We start from the raw sequence: 20,537 nt of genomic DNA on the forward strand, positions 1-20,537 counted from the left end.
GAAAGTCTGAAGGAAGGGAAGATGGAGGAGGGAAAGGGGACGGAGAAGAAAGGAGGGAATTTGGAATGACACAGCCAGATCAGAAATGAGCCACAACTCAATACCTAATTGAGGGTTTCCCTGGTGGCGCAGTGGTTGAGAGTCCGCCTGCCGATGCAGAGGACGCGGGTTTGTGCCCCGGTCCGGAAAGATCCCAACATGCCGCGGAGCGGCTGGGCCCGTGAGCCATGGCCGCTGACCCTGCGCGTCTGGAGCCTGTGCTCCTCAACGGGAGAGGCCACAGCAGTAAGAGGCCCGCGTACAGAAAACAAAACAAAACAAAACCTAATTGAACAAAGAAGAGAATGAAACAAAAATGAACATGGAAAATTATAATAAAATAAAAAGTGAATGTGTCTAGCTAATACAATGAAATTTGAGTTGTCTATCCTTTTATTTATTATATTTATTTAGAATCCATACATACCCTCTACTCACTTTACAAGGATACCTGTGATATCTTAAAAGTTAAAGAATGGGGAATAGCTTAATGAGTAAGCAGTTTCCTCTCGGGGTGATGAAAATGTTCTGTAACTGGATAGTGGCAATGGTTGTACAGCATAGTGAATGTACTAAATGGCACTAATGGTAAATTTTCTGTTGTGTGTATTTTATCACAATAAAAAATACCTTAAAGAAAGATTGATTAAAGACTAAGATGGGGGACTTCCCTGGTGGTGCAGTGGTTAAGAATCCGCCTGCCAATGCAGGGGACACGGGTTCGAGCCCTGGTCCGGGAAGATCCCACATGCCGTGGAGCAACTAAGCCCATGCGCCACAGCTACTGAGCCCGTGTACCACAACTACTGAAGCCTGCATGTCTAGAGCCCAAGCTCTGCAACAAGAGAAGCCACCGCAGTGAGAAGCACGCGCACCTCAACGAAGAGTAGCCCCCGCTCTCCGCAACTAGAGAAAGCCCACGCACAGCAACAAAGACTCAACGCAGCCAAAAATAAATAAGTAAAATAAATAAATTTATTAAAAGACTAAGACGAGAACCAATTATAAGGAGCAGAGGATGTTACCAGGCAATTGGGATGAGTTAACTATTGCCTCCAGTACTAAATTTGTTCCAAGTCTCCTAGCAGTTAAGGCAAAAGAAGAAATGTGGCAGGTTATTGGGTTCTCTGTGTATATTGAAGGGCTACCTCTTGCTTCATTTTGTCCACTCACTGTATCAAACACCCAGCGAGTGCAGGAGTGAAAGTGGGAGTCATTTGGAAGGTTTGACTCAGCTGAGAAAGGAGGATTTGCCTTGGCCGGGAGAGGCAAGTCAGAGCTCAGCTCCTTCCCCACTGAAGTGCCCGGCATCTGTTCAGAGCCTGTCATCGAACTGCTCTCAAGAATAGCAGCTCCTGCCACTGCATGGCCTCGGCCTCGGCTGATGGGGCTGAATGGCTGTTTGTTCAGCCTGAGCCGGGCAGAATCAGTCCTGACAGTGATGGCCCAGTCGGTATTATGTAAGGAGACTCAGCTTACCTGCTCGTAGACAGACAAAGCGGATGATTTGACAGGCAAAACAGAGCCAGCCTCTTCACTCCCAGGCAGCCAAGGAGCTATTCAAAGCAAGGACCTGGAAGATTTTCATGAGGTGCTGACATACGAAGCCGGAATGCAGCAGGAACAAGGCAGAACTGACACCCCGTGAAGTCAGGCATGGCAGGTGTCTCCGGCATCCAAACTGGGCCTTCAGGAGCTCTGACTAGGTCCCACCCATGAGGGAGGGAGGGAGAGAGAGAGAGAGAGCTTTGAGACAGAAGCCGCAACTTTCAGGCCTGAGTCTTCAGCAAACCTCACTTTTACCACTGCCTTCATTATTGTTCAACTGAGGAAAACCTTCCAGGCCTTTGTCGTGGAACACAGGACTTGGGTGCACAGAGCCAAGAGTACCTGGTGCCCCGGTTACTGGCCAAGGCACCCACACCAGGAGCTAGTGGAAGAATCAAAGGAACAGGTATTGAGTGCCCACCCCATGCCAGGCACCATCTAGGGGCTCCACCCTCAGGCACTGATTTCACCCTCACAGGAGTCCTACAAGGTCAGTACCCTGTTATCTCTATTTTGCACACGAGAAGACAATCTCCGAAAGAGGAACTTGCCCGAAGTCACACAGCTGGGAAAGGGTACACCTGGGATTTGAACCCAGATCCCCTCAGCACCCAAACCCATGCTCTTTCTACCTAAAGTGAGCCGGTTCCTAAGACCCACAGACCCTAGAATCACACCCTGTTTTCAATCAAAGTGGCTTTGGCACTTTCTAGCCCTGTGACCCCGGTCGTATCCCTTCCCTTCTCAGGGCTGTCAACGTCCCCATCTGTAGTATGAGGTGCTTGTGAACACTGAACGAGGCAGGCAGATGAGGATGCTTGGTTGTTCACTGGTGTTGGGTCAGCATTGTTGAGCTTCATCACTCTTTGTGACTGTTCTCAAAAACCACCCCCACTCCCAAGGGGGACTGCCAGACCTATATAAATAACACTTTCTCTGGTCCCCTCAGGATTCTGGAAGAACATTCTCCGCCCAGTGTCATGAGCAACTTGAGAGCAGAATGGTACCCAACTTGTCTACCCACAAAATCATCTGCACAGAGCCCAGCATTTACTAGTGACTCAATAAATGCTGTTGAATGATCGAAAACATGCATGAATGGTTTGCCATGAGACATGTCACGTTTTGTGATGAAAAGAGCTGGGCAACAGAACACCTGATTCTGGCTTTGCCACTAACTCACTATGTGGCTTTGGGCCATTCACTGACCCTCTCTGGACCTCAGTGACCCCATTTATAAAATGAATTAGGTACTCTCTAGCAGCCCATGTCAACTCTGATTTTCTAGGGTTAAAGGGAAAGAAAGATCACACTTTCTGCAGTGATCTTCCCCTGTCCACTCAAAGGTAAAGTTATATCATAGTCACATTTGAGGATAGTCAGGAAACATTCTAAATAAGTGGCAGATCTGTAACCCCTGATTCAATCAGAAGCAGACAAGCAACATTCTTAACAAGCAGATCCTATGGAACAGAGACTCGCTCATGTGTGCACAGTACTTTACAGTTTGCAAAGCACTTCCCCTCCTTTCTCTCATTCAAACCTCAGCACAGACTTATGAGGGGGACAGGACATATGTCACCACCCCATTTATTGACTTGCCCCCAGGGGCATATGGAGGAAAACTAGTAGAGCTGGGATGTGAAAGGAGAACCAATTCCTGACCTCAAATTCTGCTTCTTTCCCTTTACACAGCTCACTTGTACCCAGATAGTGAGATCCAGGAGATGAACTCATTCAACCAAAACCAGATTTGGAGGGTCACAAGTTTACCACCTGGGTGGAAAACTGTCCAGCACAATGGAGCATTTTAAAGTCAAATTTGGGGCAGAAGGGTGCAGTGCACTGATACCAGGTGGGCTTGTGGCCATGGAGAGTCAGCTGTGCAGGAAGGAAGAGTCCAAGCCCATATCCAGGCATTGTATGCCATCTCCATGCAGCTGCTGGAGGATGACCTGCACGCAATCTCTAAACACTGAGATACTGAACTACTGGGATGCCCCACAGATAAACAGCCACCGCCAAGCCCCCATTCCCGCCCCTACCCATGCCCCCAGCTGTCCTGGCTGTCTCAGTGCCTCCCCTGGGATTCCCTGGAATGCCCCAAGATTCTGCAACTAAAGGGTTAAAGCCTGAAACAGCCAGAAGTGGGGGATGGCGGGGCCCACTGTCCTAGCAGGCCTCCATTCTGATTGGTCCTGGTTCAGCACATACACTCTGATTGGTCAGCACCCCTCAACTTACTGGTTTGGTTTTTTAACAGCTTTATTGAGGTATGATAGATATAAAAAAGCTGCACATATTGAAGGCATTGTTTTGATGAGTTTGGACATATGCATATACCTGTGATACTATCACCGCAATCAAGGTGACAGACATACCTATTACCTCAGAAAAATTCATTATGTCCCTTCATTTGTATGTGTGTGTGTGATAAGAACATTCGGCATGAGATCTACCCTCAACAAAATTTTAAGCACACAACACCTTATTGTTAACTATAGGCACTATGTCCTACAGGAGATCTCTACAACTGATTCATCTTGTATAACTGTAACTCTATACTCATTGAACAACATACTGTTTGTTAAATATGTTTACTATTACTCCAGTCGGCTAGAGAGACTGTGGGGAGTCTCTTAGTGCTTTTCAATTGCTTTGAGTGTGAGAATAGTTTTTTAACAGCTATAAATGCCACAGTTCTCACAACATGCACACATATATGTAAGGTAGACATACTTTTTAGTAAACATTGATTGATAAGTTTCAGGTCCAAAAATGACCAAAACTTCGGTAACATCTTGAAATGGATTTGCATTTTATTTATGACGCAACTTTACACACACTTGAAAAGTAATCATACATATATACAAGATCTATGAATGACTTAATCGATAGACAATGTCTAGTGCTCTTGTGGACTGGAGCATACTTTGCAGTCTTCTCTTCCATGGGGTAAGGACAACTACTAACCTAGCCAAGCAAATCTTCCCCCTCCATTCAATGGCTGAAGAAACTGAACCTGGAGAGGAGATTGGACCTTCTGAAACCCACTGTTGGGCTGCAGCCTGCAGACCTGCAAGCCCTATAGTTGCTCAGTCTCAAGACTGAAGAAAGAGCCCGAAGACAGTGACAGAGACACACAATGGTTTATGGGACAAAGGATCTCACAAAAGGGTCCTGGAGTGACACCCCACTGTGGACGTGGATGGCAGGCAGCCACCTTCACTACCACGGAGAGAGGGAGGTTACCAGTTATAGAGGGAACTGACATCAGGTTGGCTCATTGGTCACCAGGGAAACCATCAGAGGTGCGTGCCCCTCACTACCCTTTGATAAACTGTCCTAGTGGAGACGTTCTGATCTAAAGATTAGAACAATCACTAGCTGGGGCCAAAGGAACATACGTAGGCATCTACTGATTAGGCTCTATGATCACGAGGGAGGGTCAGTGAGGTGAGTAGGGTATAGGTGAGGCAGGGACTGGTAGAGCAGAGGAGGTACAGAGAGCAAGAGAACAGCCATCTTGCGTGGCCTGATCATACACGCACTCATTACTTGGAGCTAAAATTTGAAGCAGCTTCACATCTAAGATTTACTGTGTCTAGGGGTGTTGGATTAGGGGGTGCTGACTGGGCAGAAGACATCTCAAGTCGGGCCACCAGTGACTCTTCCCTTATAAGGCAGATATTCATGGAGGTAGCCAGAGCAAAGACCTACTGTCTTTTCGCTGACTGAGGTGGACCTTACAGAGGCCACTCAAGCCTGTAGGGTAGGGGATGCGGGGAGGTTTTGCAACATGACTCAGTCTCTAAGGAGAGCCCAGGCTATCAGCTGAAAACTGAGTGATCAGAGGATCTGCACTTCTTACTGTCCACTAGAACTTACTCAAAGAGGTCTTATGGGCTCTAGAGGCAATGACACTGTGAGGCAGAGCGGGCTTTGACAGGAAACAGAGGGGGGTTCAAATCCATCTCAAGTATATGGCCTTGGCCAAGTTTTACTTAATTTTCAGATTTCAATTTCTAAATCTTTAAAATGGGACTGTTCCGAGGATCGATTAAATGAACTAACATCAAAGCCTGATACACGTACATTGTTCAACAAATGTTCCATTTCCTAGAATCATCTGGAAATTCAAACTCCTCCATCTAGCAGGGAAACTACAGCCTGGCGATTTTTTTTTTTTTCAGCCTGACAATTCTGTCTACTTTTCCAACCCTTTGCTCTTTCTTCTTCTCTCCAATTTTCCCATATCCAGCACTACTCCAAAGCAGCTTTAAGCTCAGATGGGTCAGTTCTGCCAACCACACCCAGCTAAGCCACACCCAGATTCCTGATCCATAGAAACTGAGAGACAATAAATGTTGGTTGTTTTATGCCACTAATGTGGGGGTAATTTGTTACACAGCGATGGATAATAAACATATTATTAGTCATGAGGGAAATGCAAATTAAAGCTACTCCGAGATACCACTATATACTAAAACGGGTAAAATTTAAAAGACTGTACTAATCAAGTTTTGGTAAGGAGATGGAGCAATTAAAACTCTCATCTACTGCTAGAAGAAATAAAAGAAATACAGCCACTTTGTGAAAAGTTTGGCAATTTCTTAAAGATGTAAACATACACCTACCATCTGACCCAGATATTCCTCTCCTAGGTATTTACCGAAGAGAAATGAGAACATAGCCACACAAAGACCTGTACACAACTATTCATAGCAGCTTGTTTATAAGAGTCAAAAATGGAAACAACCCAAATGTCCATCAACAAGTGAATGGATTAACAAACCATGGTATGGTCCATGTAATGGAATACTACTTAGCAAAAAAAAAAATAATTGACTATTGATATCACAACATAGATGAGTATCAAAATAGTTATGCTGCGTGAAAACAGACAAAATAAATACACTGTGTTATTCCATTTATATAAAGTTCAATAAAATGCAAACTATTCTATAGTGACATAAGTAGATCAGTGATTGCCTACAGATATGGGGGGGTGGGAATGAATCAATCACCAATCACAAGGGGCATGAGGAAACTTTTAGGGGTGATGGATATGTTAATTATCTTGATTGTGGTGAGTTGCAAAATGTCCTTAGAGACAACTTGGTAGCACTATATGAAGAAACACAAAAATGTTCCTCATTCCATAAATCTCGGTCTTAGGAATTTGTCTTAAGGATAATTCAAAAGAAATACTAAGCTCTTTATACAAACACATAGCAGCATCACCTATATCAAAGATACCGGAAATTATCTGATTGCCTAGCTACCATAAAGGGGTTAAATCAACACTAGACCATTTCATCTCCAACTACAAATGAAAAATGGGGAGTAAGGGGCAACATGTAGATACGTTTACAAAATAATGCAAATGCATTGTATATAAAGACTACAGAATTGTACATACACTATGGTTACACCTATATAAACATATATATGTGCATAAGAACACAAAGGAGAAAAAAAAACAGAACATAGAAAAGCCTAGTAGATGAATGATAGGTAATTGGCACGTGGGTGACGTTTTCCTTCTGGCTTTGTCTCCTGTAATGTTATGATGCTTCCGTAACAGTTTTTTAAATGTTTTCTTGTTGGTTTTGGCTCAGTCTCCCAGAGTCCTAGAGTGACACCCCACCGTTTATTATTCCGAGTCTTGCATCTGTCAGCTACCATCATCAGCACCTCAGTGTGGTCAGCCACAGGCCCAGTCAGCTTGCTTTCTATGCCTTCTTGTATATCATTGATAAAATGCTGAACAGAGCTATGGTGTGGTGTGAAGGACGCACTCTTTTCTTCCATCACTGTTAGTCTGCTTAGGTTATTTCCGTTCCATAAATGACAGAAAGCCAGTTCCCAAGGGAGGAGTACTAGAAGGTGGTAAGCAAAGTGAACCTGGAGAAGAAGGTGGAGCTGCTTACCTGAGCTTGGACTGTATGACTCACTCACTGGGTAAAACCAATGTCAATCATCTCTGGCCAACAAATGCCCCCACAATCAGAGACAGCTCCACAAATTACACATAGGAAATAGTAGGCTGTCTATGAGAAAGTTAGAACTTAGAAAAAAAAAGTAGTAGAAACCTATAGATAGAAGCTATTGTATTATTCCACTGACCCAGAGCTAAGCTCCAGTAGTCCATTTGGTCCCAAGACCTGGGGCCAGTTTGGCTTGGCCAGCGCTCAAAGAAAAAGAGCCATATACAACACCCACCAAGGGTGAGGCCCCCTAAAGGGACTCTCACCTCTTTCCTTCTCCTGGAGTATGTCCAAATCCATATCAGGAGAGTAAGCCCAGATCCCCTCATCATCACCATGGCCCCTGGACATCTACCCTACTGGGTGACAAGTAAGTGGATGGCTTCAGGACTAAAGAATATGTCTCTGAATATGCCCAGCTCAATGTTGAAGCTTTCCCCAACCCCCCTGCCAAAAGGTTGGGCCAGATCTGCCTAGATAGAAACCAGGGCTGCATACAGATCCAAGGCCCTAAGTTTCCAGGACACCAGGGAGAGAGGCTGCCCTGCGAGACACTCAGACTTCAGCCCAGTAGGGCCAAGCTGGCCCAACTGTGCCTCTCAGATGGCCCCAGGATCATCCCAGAGGCCTCCATACCTGAACCTAGGGAAGAAGATGCTGTTCTGAGTCTGAACCTTCCCTTAAGCCCTATCATCTGCGAGATCCCTGCTTCTGGGCTCTTTTGCAGCTGCCCACCTGCCTAGATGGCATATCAAGTCATTATGCCTTCCAGATCCAGCACTCTGCCTGTTCTCCTGGATGTACCCCCAACACCCAGTTAGTGACAGGCCTGAGACTTGCCCCCAGGTCTCCTGATATGTTAGTGCATTTAATGTTCATAAAGTGCTTAAAACAGTGTCTGCACATAGAAGAGTTTTGCATGTGTTTGCAGTTAACAAAAGCAACCATCACAACTCTTTTATGACATTAATATTATCCCCATTTTATAGATCGAAAAACTGAGGTTCGAAGTGAATAAGTGGCCAAAGGTAACACAGCTGGGAAGAGGTAGAGACAAGAACTGACCCAGGACTGACTCTAAGTAACTGGCTCTCATAGCAGAGCCACATTGTTCCTTGAGTGCTGGGGACCTGTGTGTCCAGTTGCAGGAAGCCATACTTCCTGCCACCAAGGAACTCCCAGAGAAGAACAGAGACAGTCACATAACCAAATTACTACACCACAAAAATGTGTGACAAGTGCCAAAATCCAAACATGCTGGGGCAGGCCCAAAGAAGGTGTGTTTGACTTACTCAGGCAGATCAAGGAGGACTTCCCAGAAGAGGAGACATTTGAGCTGAGGTGGGCCAGCTTTTCCAGCTTTTCCAGGCTGAGGGCAAGAACTTATGTGAGAGAAGGAGAAGACTTTGTGAGGGAGGGGGGGCAGTCCTCTGAAGCTGGGGGCAGGGAAGACCAAGGAAGAGAGTAGGGGTGGGAGGGGGCTGCACTGTGTCCGAAGGGCCCCGAACTGCCAGGCTAGGCAAAGTGTACTTGATCTTGCCCTGGAGGACGCAGAGGCATTGAGAGCCTTTGAACAGCCAAGTGGCCTGGTTTGTGCAGAGACAGACAGCGGGAGTGCCCTGCTGGAGAGGGCTATTTGGAGCCTTAGACTTGTCCAGAAGGCTGGCGTGTGTAACCTTGTGCTCCCCTCCTCCCCAGCCAGGCTCAGCAGAGCTGAGGGAGCTGAGCGCTTCAGAGGTGCTTGGGCAGAAAGGCTGAGGATCAGGACCCCCACGCTCCAGGGTCCTCCTGGGTGAAGCTGCGTCTGTCCCAGCCCTGCCACTGTCTGCACGATCCTCCAGGAGAGAAGAGGCTGATATGGGCAGCCCAACCCTGGCTGAAGTGTGCAGGCTCTCTTTTCGAGTGACTCTGGGGATACATGCCCAGAAAGGGAGGATACATGCAGGCCAAGGAGGCAAAAGGGCAGACGGTGAGATTAAGAAAGATACACACTCTCAGGCTAAAACAGAGAAAGAAAGCCAAAAAAGCCCGAAGGAAAGAGACCAGAGGAGAGCTGGGCCGCCCACGCACGTGTGTGTCCAAGGACAAGTGTCTTAGGGCTCCCATGCTATTGCCCACCTGGCACTGTGGGCACTGAGCAATCAGCCAGCTGGGCTGGGTACCTGCCTGAGGCACTGTACAAGCTCTAACCACCCCTGTCCGCACCCCCGCCCCAACCCCGGGAGCCTGGACTGAGCTTGGGGCGAGGTGCCCTGATGGTCACAGTGCCGGGCAGGAGGAGGGGTCAAGGACTGGAATCAGAGGCCTGGGGCTCCGGGCGGAGCCTGGCCTGGGGAGGGGAGACGAGTCACTGTCTCTTCCTGTACCTCACGCGGTACTAGAATCCAGTCTAGTGTGTTTCCCCTTTGAGAGGGAAAAGGGAGTAATCAGAGGCCCTTTTGAGATTGTCTTGCAGACCATGAACTCTGCAGCCCGAAATGAACATTCACAATCTTCCCTGCTTCTCAGAGTCCTAAGGCTGGGCATAGAGCTCGGAATACCCAAGAAACCAGGATGCCCAATGATTCTAGAGGACCGCTCCTGCCCCCCAGGTCCTAGAATCTAACCGACTTGCTGGCCTCGCTGAGAATTCCCGGGGTCCTGCTCTCACCAACTCCGCTAGGGACCACGGCTTTCCCAGGAGAGTCCACTGCCACAGCCCGGCTCTCTCCCGCTCGGTGTGAGCGGACTAGGATCTTACCTTGTGTTCCTCAGTCCTTGGCTCAGGAACGCTCACTGAGTGCCTGAGAAAGCGCCGAGAAGCTAACCTGGGGGCGGGGGTAAGGCCCGGGCTCAGGGCCCGCTCGGACCCGGGCTCGCTGTGCAAGGTGGGACAAGTCCGCAACCTCTCCGAGTCGGCTTGCCCTTTTCGCCGCAGCCGCGGAGCTCCTGGATGTCCCAGCAGTTTCCTGAGCTACCCATTCCGGGGCGAGATAACAGTGTTGGGACAGGGCTCTGAGGCAGGGATTGGGAGTTTCCCTGAGGTGAGCCGGGAGTCTGGTGGCAGGGTGCAAGCTAAGCGGGGTGATGGGAAGCAGAAGGATCCCCTCTCAGTTTCTCTGCCTGGTCCTGGGGTGATAATTCTCTGTTCACAGTATTTAAGTGAACCAATGGCAAGAAAGCGCTAGAAGCTCTGTTGCCCTGACCAAGCTCCGGGGTCCCTGAGCGTCGGTGGGAGCAGAAAAAAAGCCACATCCACGCAGACTCGAAGACTGGAATACCCTCCCCACACACAGTCTCCCTTCTAGGCGGGCAGAAAGCATTTTACTTTAATCAACCACTACTTCTTTGAAGGGGGGCATCTCATTTCCGTACATGAGTGGGAAGGACTTGAATTTTCCCCAGCAGCTTATCTTTTTTTTACAACCAAGTTTCACCCTGAAAACAATTTAAAAGACAAGAAGATAATGACGGGTTGGTGATGCACCCCACTCCATCTTCTTGACTCCCTGGAAGCGGGGGGCGACAGGTAGGGAGTCCCCCACTTCATAGATGGGGAAACTGAGCCAGTAAATGAGTTAGCTGTAATCTGAGCTCTCACTCCGTACCACCGCTGTGACTAGCGGCTGGGCTGTGTGTGACACAGGACCGACCTCCTTTTTGGCACTCTGAGGCCATACAGCCCACTGACCCTGACTGACTGCCCCAGAGTAATCCAAACAGAGGTCACTGTGTTCTGGCTGTGCCGAGATTCTTAGATCTGATTCGCAAGCATCTGGGCCTGGAGTTTCCATTGTCTCACTGTAAGGAGGACTTTAAGCACAAGTGAGGCTCTGAGAACTCAGGAAAAGACAGAGAGGCGATTAATCCTTTGTCAGTTGCTTCATTTGCAAATATTTTCTCCCATTCTGAGGGTTGTCTTTTCATCTTGTTTATGGTTTCCTTGGCTGTGCAAAAGCTTTTAAGTTTCATTAGGTCCCATTTGTTTATTTTTGTTTTTATTTCCATTTCTCTAGGAGGTGGGTCAAAAAGGATCTTGCTGTGTTTTATGTTATAGAGTGTTCTGCCTATGCTTTCCTCTAAGAGTTTGATAGTGTCTGGCCTTACATTTAGGTCTTTAATCCATTTTGTATTTATTTTTGTGTATGGTGTTAGGGAGTGTTCTAATTTCATTCTTTTACATGTACCTGTCCAGTTTTCCAGCACCACTTATTGAAGAGGCTGCCTTTTCTCCACTGTATATTCTTGCCTCCTTTATCAAAGATAAGGATTAATCTCCAAAATTTACAAGCAGCTCATGCAGCTCAATAACAAAAAAAACAAACAACCCAATCAAAAAATGGGCAGAAGACCTAAATAGACATTTCTCCAAAGAAGATATACAGATTGCCGACAAACACATGAAAGAATGCTCAACATCGTTAATCATTAGAGAAATGCAAATCAAAACTACAATGAGATATCATCTCACACCGGTCAGGATGGCCATCATCAAAAAATCTAGAAACAATAAATGCTGGAGAGGGTGTGGAGAAAAGGGAACCCTCTTACACTGTTGGTGGGAATGTAAATTGATACAGCCACTATGGAGAACAGTATGGAGGTTCCTTAAAAAACTAAAAATAGAACTACCATACGACCCAGCAATCCCACTACTGGGCATATACCCTGAGAAAACCGTAATTCAAAAAGAGTCATGTAGGGCTTCCCTGGTGGCGCAGTGGTTGAGAGTCCGCCTGCTGATGCAGGGGACGTGGGTTCGTGCCCCGGTCCGGGAAGATCCCAGATTAAAAAAAAAAAAAAAAGAGTCATGTACCAAAATGTTCATTGCAGCTCTGTTTACAATAGCCAGGACATGGAAGCAACCTAAGTGTCCATCAACAGATGAATGGATAAAGAAGATGTGGCACATATATACAATGGAATATTACTCGGCCATAAAAAGAAACGAAATTGAGTTATTTGTAGTGAGGTGGATGAACCTAGAGTCTGTCATACAGAGTGAAGTAAGTCAGAAGGAGAAAAACAAATACGGTATGCTAACACATATATATGGAATCTAAAAAAAAAATGTCATGAAGAGCCTAGGGTAGGACAGGAATAAAGACACAGACCTACTAGAGCATGGACTTGAGGATATGGGGAGGGGGAAGGATAAGCTGTGATAAAGTGAAAGAGTGCCATGGACATATATACACTACCAAGCGTAGGGTGGATAGCTAGTAGGAAGCAGCCACATGGCACAGGGAGATCAGCTCGGTGGTTTGTGCCCACCTAGGGGGTGGGATACGGAGGGTGGGAGGGAGGGAGACGCAAGAGGGAAGACATATAGGAACATATGTATATGTATAAGTGATTCACTTTGTTGTAAAGCAGAAACTAACACACCATTGTAAAGCAATTATACTCCAATAAATATGTTAAAAAAAAAAAAAGACAGAGAGGCTTCAGGGCCAGGAGGTAAGAAGCCTGAATTTCCTGAGTTTCCCTTTCAGTGTAGAACCTCCTCTGCAAGACTTTAAGCAAGCCCCTTCGGCAATCTGGGCCTAGTTTCCTTCCAGCTTGAATTTCCAAGATTTCCTTAAGGAGAAGAGCAGGTTACCTCTGCATCTGCATGAAGGGGCATCTGGGTCAAGAGATATGGAGGAATTTTCCATGACTCCTCGGATCCCCTCCTTCATATTTACGAAACCCTTTGAGGGCACTTCAAAACTCAGTAAAGCAGTTAGGGCAAGAGCTACCAGTATCTTCTACAGATCACCAGCACTCCTCCCCTGCCCCCAAAATTTAACATAAAATAGCCTGTGAGGGGACAGGTTTTTCCAAAAGGTGCTGGGGATACATGCAGGGCTGAAGGCGGCTACAAAGAGGATGGAAATCACCCAGCACCCGCCTACATCAACACCAACCCACCCCTGCTGGACTAGAAGACTGATTTCCAAGGGACTGGGACCAACGCCACAGCTTTCAAATGGTTCTCAGTGGGGTCTGTTACCCCTAAACACGTTAAGGAGCACTGCACCAGAGAAGAGGGGAAGACTGGGTGAGAGGAAATGGAGGAAATGGCCTGGCACCGAGGGGATCTTTATGTATAGTTTTGATCCAAACGGGTGAATTGTCCCAGTTCACTCAAATCGTTTAATTCAAATTTTACATCATGGATTCATAGAATCTTCAAAGTACAGAATTTTGAAATGTGTTATTAGAATAAAACATTTATGGAATAAAAGTTTTAGGATCCTTTGTTCATGAAAATCTTAGAATCATAATCTTAATAAATCTAATCTCAGGATGCTAAGGCTTGGTCTGTTGCACAGGTGTAGCTCAGTAGCCGCAAAGTTTGAGAAAAAGGAATCAGTTTTCTAGAATGGGTCCACAGTCACAGAACAATGAGGATCAAAATATCGTGAGACATGGAGGTTTCTAACCATGGTAATTTGAGCTTAAAAGTCTCTATCATAAAGTCATTAAAGCATATGGTCACAAATATTATAAGAATTATTAGATTATTTGAGTTATAAAATAGTGGATCTAGAACTAATATTTTAGAATTAAATAAGAAGAGAGATGTGGATTTATAGGACCCAAATCTTCCAATCAGACATTCCTAGACAGGAACTCAAATTAAGTTATATGTTAGAGCTGCAATAATATCTAAAACCTAGAGAAGCTACAACTCCCAGTAGTGACATCATATTTTCAGGCACAAAATCTTACTCCCAGCATCTTAAGATATGGGGAATACTCTTTTACACTCTGACCAGAAGCTTAAAGTCATAGGAATATAATCACAGTCAAATAATTTAGACTTCTGGTCATGGAATCTTAGAACTACAGAATCACATTGTTTGATTTATGGATTCACGTTAGGATGGTGGTCCAAAATTTAACATTTGGAAATCTGAATCTTGGAAATACAGAGAACCACAAACTCCAGTATTAAAAGATTGCTATAATGTATCTGGTTAAAATGTTAAACATTTTTTTTCCCTTTGAAAAAACGTAACAGGATGCAACCTGGATTTTCGTAGCTTCGTTACTTTGGAAGAAGGAAGCTGGGAGGTTTCTGAGCGAGTGAAAAGCCTCTCGCGCCTTTCGAGCATGAATCCGCCGAGGAAGGTCTTCATGCAAACCGTTCAATTTGCTTCCACACCCGGGTCGCCGGAGCGAGGATCTGAACTCTTTGCCTCTTTCTTCCGAAGGCAGTTGCCCAATGCTTGGTGGGGCTGAACCTGCCCGGAGCTCATCTCCACGAAGAACGCGACTAAAGCCCCTGAAGGCCGCCGCCCGCAATCTCGCGGCTCTCTCCGCCCAGCCCTCCACCCGCAGCCCCGCGGAAAGCTGCGTCTCGGCCGGAGCCTGAAATCCTAAGGGCAGAACGCCCCACCCCTGAGATCCGCACATGCTCTCCCGCCCCCAGTTCTCAGAGGAGAAAATTTAGGGCTTGTGACCGGGAAGGGACAGGCCCAGGGTGTCCCTGCGAACCCAGACCTGCGGGGCCGCCGCCGCAGGCGGTCTTGAGCGAGGCCGAATCAGGGCTTAGGGAGCTGGCGGGAAACGAACTCCGAAACTGGACACCCGCGAAGCGGACGGGTCCCGTCTGCCCGCCCCTTCCCCGGGAGACTCGCCTACCCAGAGCACCGCCAACCCCGGCCCCCACCTCTCGAAGCCCTCCGTCCCGCTGCGGGAAGGGGCTGCTCGGCTGCCCCCGGAGGTCTTGGGAGCCACTTGGAGCCTTCCTGGCTTGGCGAACTGGAGGAGAAGGTTGCTGCGAGAGGCAGAAGCCTAGCCTCCATCCTCTTTAAGCTGTGAGTCACTCCACATCATATAGAGAGGGGTCCCGAGCCACCCAAAGATAAAAGATTGGAGGGCGGGGGGGAGACGTGTTGCGGCCTTTCCCTAAATATCAGCAATTGAGATACAAAACCTCGGTACAGTGGAGGAACCCGGAACCCACCGAGGGAAAGTGGCTACCTCTGGTACATGTCGAGGAAACGCACTCCCACCAGAGACGCAGGCAGGTGTGAGGTTCGGCTAAACTGCGAAGTCGCGGTGGAACCGTGGCAAGTCACCTCCTCTATCGGACCTAGGAATCCTGCCTGAAGGATGAGGGACTGGATGGGGAATGGCCAGGGCAGCCTTGAGTTGGGGTTTGAAAATAAATCATCCTTGAAAGACCTTGGAAGCCAGTCACCTGGAGCATCTTCTCCCTTCCTCGTCCCCCACCCTCAAGAACCAAGCGCCCCTCAGCCAATTCTCACCCTCTCCAGCCAAAAAAGGTGAGGCGAGCCCTTCCTTTCACCTGCGGGTCCCAGCCTTCTATAGAGGCTGGTAAAGTCCCGAAGCGCTGAGTTCGGGCGCCGAGGTCTCCAGAGACAGTTCCTGGCCTCTCCCGACCTCAGTCTCCCCGTCGGCGCGCAGAGAGGACCGGCCCAGGAGACCTCCAAGGGACTTCCACGCTCAGACCGTGTGGTGTACCCGCCGCGCCGCCACAGCATCTCCTACCTGGGGAGGTGCGCCGAGGCCCAGGGGGCGGGCAGTCGGGGGGCGGGCGGGGAACGGGCACCGCCCCAAGCTTCCTGGCGCCTTTAAGGAGGAGAAACCCGCGGAGGGAGGAGCCGGTCCGGGTGTGTGCAAGGAAGCGCCTTGCCAGCGGTCTTGGCGGCTTGAGGCCAACCCTGCGGAGAGGAACAGTCGCCGGCCACCCCGCCTGGCCCGCGCTGCAACCTCGCCGCCGTCGCCTTGCCTCGCCTCCTTGCCCTCCGCGCCTTCGGCGGCCCCGGCCACAGGGGCGCCGCCTAGGCGGCCCCCACCAGAGTGTCCCCACGCCTGCACTAACTGCTCTCGTTTCAGACCTTGGTGCCCGCAGCCTCCTCTGCGCTCAGGACCTCGACGGTTATCCTCAGATCAGCAGGAAGCCCAGAACTGATGCAGGCGCCCCAGCCCAGGACCAATTCCAGACCCCGTGACCTCCTGGCACCAGCGCGCAAAGGACCCTTCAGCCCGCGACAGGAGCCTCGTCCGGGTCCCAACGTCGCTGCTGGCGCCTGGCTTCGAGCTCCAGAACACGAGCAGAGCCGTCGGTGGGCGGGACACTCTTGAGCCTCTGTCCGCACTGAGCCAGCCCGGAAACTACGGGCGCCAAAGCTCCTGCGCGCCCCTGCCACGAAAGCTGTGCTCCCGGTGCCAGCTGCGAGGACACCCTGAGCTTTCTAAAGAGGGCCCCAGCGTCGGTTCCCGTTACCCTGCGTCCCGGGCCCCGCAGCTCCCAGCCCCTCGACAGCAGCAGGCAGCGGGGACGCCCCAGGGACGCGGGACGGCTGCGCCATGACGGCGGAGAGCGGGCCGCCACCGCCGCCGCCGCCGCCGCAGCCGGAGGCGCTGGCGGCCGTGAAGGAGGAGCGCGGTGAGGCGGGGGCCGGGGTCCCGGCAGAGGCCGCGGGTCGCGGCGCTGGCGGGCGGCGGCGGAAGCGCCCCCTGCAGCGTGGGAAGCCGCCCTACAGCTATATTGCGCTCATTGCCATGGCCATCGCGCACGCACCGGAGCGTCGCCTCACGCTGGGCGGCATCTACAAGTTCATCACCGAGCGTTTCCCCTTCTACCGCGACAACCCCAAAAAGTGGCAGAACAGCATCCGCCACAACCTCACACTCAACGACTGCTTCCTCAAGATCCCGCGCGAGGCCGGCCGCCCGGGCAAAGGCAACTACTGGGCACTCGACCCCAACGCCGAGGACATGTTCGAGAGCGGCAGCTTCCTGCGCCGCCGCAAGCGCTTCAAGCGCTCTGACCTCTCCACTTACCCGGCTTACATGCACGACGCGGCCGCCGCTGCTGCTGCTGCCGCCGCCGCCGCCGCTGCCGCCATCTTCCCGGGCGGGGTGCCCAATGCGCGCCCGCCTTACCCGGGCGCTGTCTATGCAGGCTATGCCCCGCCGTCGCTCGCCGCGCCGCCCCCGGTCTACTACCCGGCTGCGTCCCCAGGCCCATGCCGCGTCTTCGGCCTGGTGCCTGAGCGGCCGCTCAGCCCAGAACTGGGCCCCGCGCCGTCAGGGCCCTCCGGTTCCTGCGCCTTTGCCTCGGCCGGCGCCTCTGCCACTTCCACCGCTTACCAGCCCTCCGGCTGCGCCGTCGCCCGACCTGCCAACACTTCCGCCTATGCGGCCGCCTATGCGGGCGCAGACGGCGCGTACTCGCAAGGGGCCGGTAGCGCCCTCTTCGCAGCGGCTGGCCGGTTGGCCGGGCCCGCTTCGCCCCCCGCGGGTGGCAGCAGTGGCGGCGTCGAGACTGCAGTGGACTTCTATGGGCGCACATCGCCCGGCCAGTTCGGAGCCCTGGGGCCCTGCTACAATCCTGGTGGGCAGCTCGGAGGGGGCAGTGGAGGCGCCTACCACGCTCGCCATGCGGCTGCCTATCCAGGCGGAGCGGATCGGTTTGTGTCCGCCATGTGAGCCGAGCATACAGGCGAAAATTCATAGATACCTCGACTGTCTTTACGACCTAAGTATTCACGAAACCTGAGGACAGGACTGGAGAGAGGATCGAGTTGAAAGCCACATGGGAGGGACCGAGCCGGAGGTTCAGGCGCATACTCCCTGTGCACCGTGTACACACCGGTTCGCTTTGAAAATGGGAGGAAGTGGGGAGAGGCATCCTCGGCCCACGGACTGAGACAATGGACCCTCACTGAGGCGAGGCTCCAAAGGTCGTGCCTTTCTGACATTCTGCCGGGGAGGGTCCTTGGCTCTAAAGGAGGCACAACGTAGTGTCTACACCAGAGTCTAAGGGAATTGTGGAGAATCACATGACTTCACTCTTCCCCGTACTTACCAAAACCCGGGTCTTTTTACACAGTTCCGTCTCTTGTGCCTTTGACTACGTTATTACAAATAAAAGGCTCCGATAGTGTCTTCCTAGTTAAGGTGAGGACAAATTTGCAAAAGAGGTAACCATTTTTTTTAATGGGAAAGATCTCTGCTTCGCTTGACCAGGGGCCGCTTTTCCCTGCCTCTGAGAACTGCAGACCTGGCTCTGAGTCTGGACGGTGCCCCAGCGCCACAGTGTAACCCAGTTCCATCACTCACACCCCCAGTTTTCCCATCTATAATACAAGAGGGCTGCAGAATTCAACCGTCCCCCATATGATCTTTGAGGGCCCATCATGGTTGTTGCATATCTGGCAGCATGGGTGGGCCACCCAGGGCCTAACCCTATGCCAAGGAATGGAAACAGAGCTCATGGCAAGCATCTCTGGATTAGCTCCAGGCACCGGTTATATCATAATTTCTTGAATCTTTCGAGCATGATGTGCTGATCACTTGGCAGCTCTTACTGCTGGGTCCTAAGTGCGGTTTTCCATCGAGGCAGGTAGAAATACATTTGTCCATTGCCAACGCTTTCTTTTCATCAAGCAGCCTGGGACCCAATGGGTGAACTAAAATTGAAAGAGATGACAGGACTCGAGGGAGCCTGTTGATGACAGTTTTCATTTTGTTGGGCTGGCTCTTCCATCCCTGGTACCCTCTGCCGAAACTTGGCAGCCTCCTCATGCAAAAAGTAAAGAGAAAAATTAATTGGGGCCATCAGTTAAGTAAGCTTTAGAAAGAAACTGGTGTTTAACTTTGCTTTGTAGCCTTTATTTGTTTCAAGCAACAAGCTGACCAAAATCAGAAAGAAAAAAAAAATCCAACCATTTCCCCACCTTTCTCTTGAGAAATCTTGTAAGTTTCGATTCTGTAGCAAAAGTTTCTAGCATTAAATATTTCAGAGGCTCGGTGTGCAGCTTTCAGATAAACCTGAGTGTTCAGGTGAACTGTTTTAATAAAGATCTTTGAGCAAGTGAGTTCTGACAAGAGAAATGCAGCCTCTTTCTGCAGAGTTAATTTGCTAGGGAAGAGTGGGGGGGGGGTGAGAAAGAAGACTGAAAACCACTGGTAATTTTTATTTTTAATTCTGGGGATTGCACTATCCTGTTCACAAAGACATGTGAATGTGATTCAGTCCAGACGGGTATTTGTCTAAATAAGTGCTGCCCAATAGAAATATAATGTAAGCTGCCTGTGTAATTAAAATTTTTCTGGTAGCTGCATTAATTTTAAAAAAACAGGTGAGATTAACTAATAATATGTTGTATTTAACCCAATTTAATGTCCAAACTATCATTTCAACATATAATCGATATAAAAATTGTTGAGATATTTTACTTTTTTCATACCAAGTCTTTAAAATCTAGAGTGTATTTTACACTTACAGGTCATCTGTTTGGACTAGCCACAGCCAAGTGCACAGTAGCAGTGTGTGGCTGATGGCTACTGTGTTAGACGGTACAGGTCTAGATGTTGGTCCTTCCTGACTTTGATGGTGGTAAATGACCACCTGGAGGAGGGGGCAGCTGCAGCACTGACCCTATTGCCAGTGGGTCCAGATTTCAGACCCAGCCCTGTGACCCTGGAAAAATCTAGGTGTTAGGCCTCCCTTATCTCTGTATGGATCCTTGCAGGTTGAAATTCAAAGGTTCTCCGTGTGCAACTAGACAGTATGGCTCTCCCAGGCAGAAATCAAGATGCCTTGCCTCGTTGGCACTGGCCAGAAATTGAAAGCCCTCCACCCAGGGGTTTTGTCCTTGTCTTCCTAAAGCCCGGCAGGGGGATTGGGGCTGGAAAAGGGCAGTCTATGCGCCCAGTTAATGCAGCGGTTGAGCCTTTCTCCGTGTTTTAATTACCAAGTCCAATGCTTTGACAGCGCCATTAACGTTAATCCAGTCCTTTCCCTAGTGTCCTCATTTGTGAATGGGAATTTGTGACCCCTCCCTCAGAGTCCACCTAAAGTTAAACGAGTTAAGAGGGATAGAAACGCTTTGTAAACTGTAAAGCGCTGGGCACAGGAGGGAAGAAGGTTTTAACATTTAAGCGCCGCCTTATCCGGAAGTCTCCTGGAGCGTCGCGGTAAAGCCGGGGGAACAAGAAAGACAGGGAGGGAAA

The 20,537-nt window shown here is 49.5% G+C and overlaps 2 protein-coding genes and 1 pseudogene across 5 annotated transcripts in view; 1 reads left to right on the top strand and 2 right to left on the bottom strand.

The window, feature by feature from the left end:
- Positions 1-20,537, bottom strand: part of TRMO (tRNA methyltransferase O) — a 226,826-nt gene that overhangs the window by 156,915 nt on the left and 49,374 nt on the right. For all 4 annotated transcript variants that reach the window (XM_073806324.1, XM_073806322.1, XM_073806323.1 and 1 more), the window contains exons 8-9: positions 17,361-19,101; positions 1,519-1,741 (exon numbers count right to left, since the gene is read on the bottom strand). The gene's annotated coding sequence lies outside the window, so the exon portion shown is untranslated. The remainder of the gene's footprint in view (positions 1-1,518; positions 1,742-17,360; positions 19,102-20,537) is intronic.
- The window catches only part of LOC141278992 (nucleophosmin pseudogene), a 206,643-nt pseudogene that overhangs the window by 156,915 nt on the left and 29,191 nt on the right, over positions 1-20,537 (bottom strand).
- Positions 16,188-19,399, top strand: FOXE1 (forkhead box E1). Its single transcript, XM_019948886.3, has one exon. The coding sequence runs from the start codon at positions 16,884-16,886 to the stop codon at positions 18,006-18,008; it is 1,125 nt and encodes a 374-aa protein (XP_019804445.2). The 5' UTR covers positions 16,188-16,883; the 3' UTR covers positions 18,009-19,399.

This window comes from Tursiops truncatus, chromosome 6 (genome assembly GCF_011762595.2).
Source record: "Tursiops truncatus isolate mTurTru1 chromosome 6, mTurTru1.mat.Y, whole genome shotgun sequence".
NCBI lineage: Eukaryota > Metazoa > Chordata > Mammalia > Artiodactyla > Delphinidae > Tursiops > Tursiops truncatus.

Coding starts and splice junctions, on each gene's coding strand:
- FOXE1 (XM_019948886.3), top strand. CDS start 16,884: ATGACGGCGGAGAGCGGGCCGCCACCGCCGCCGCCGCCGCCGCAGCCG.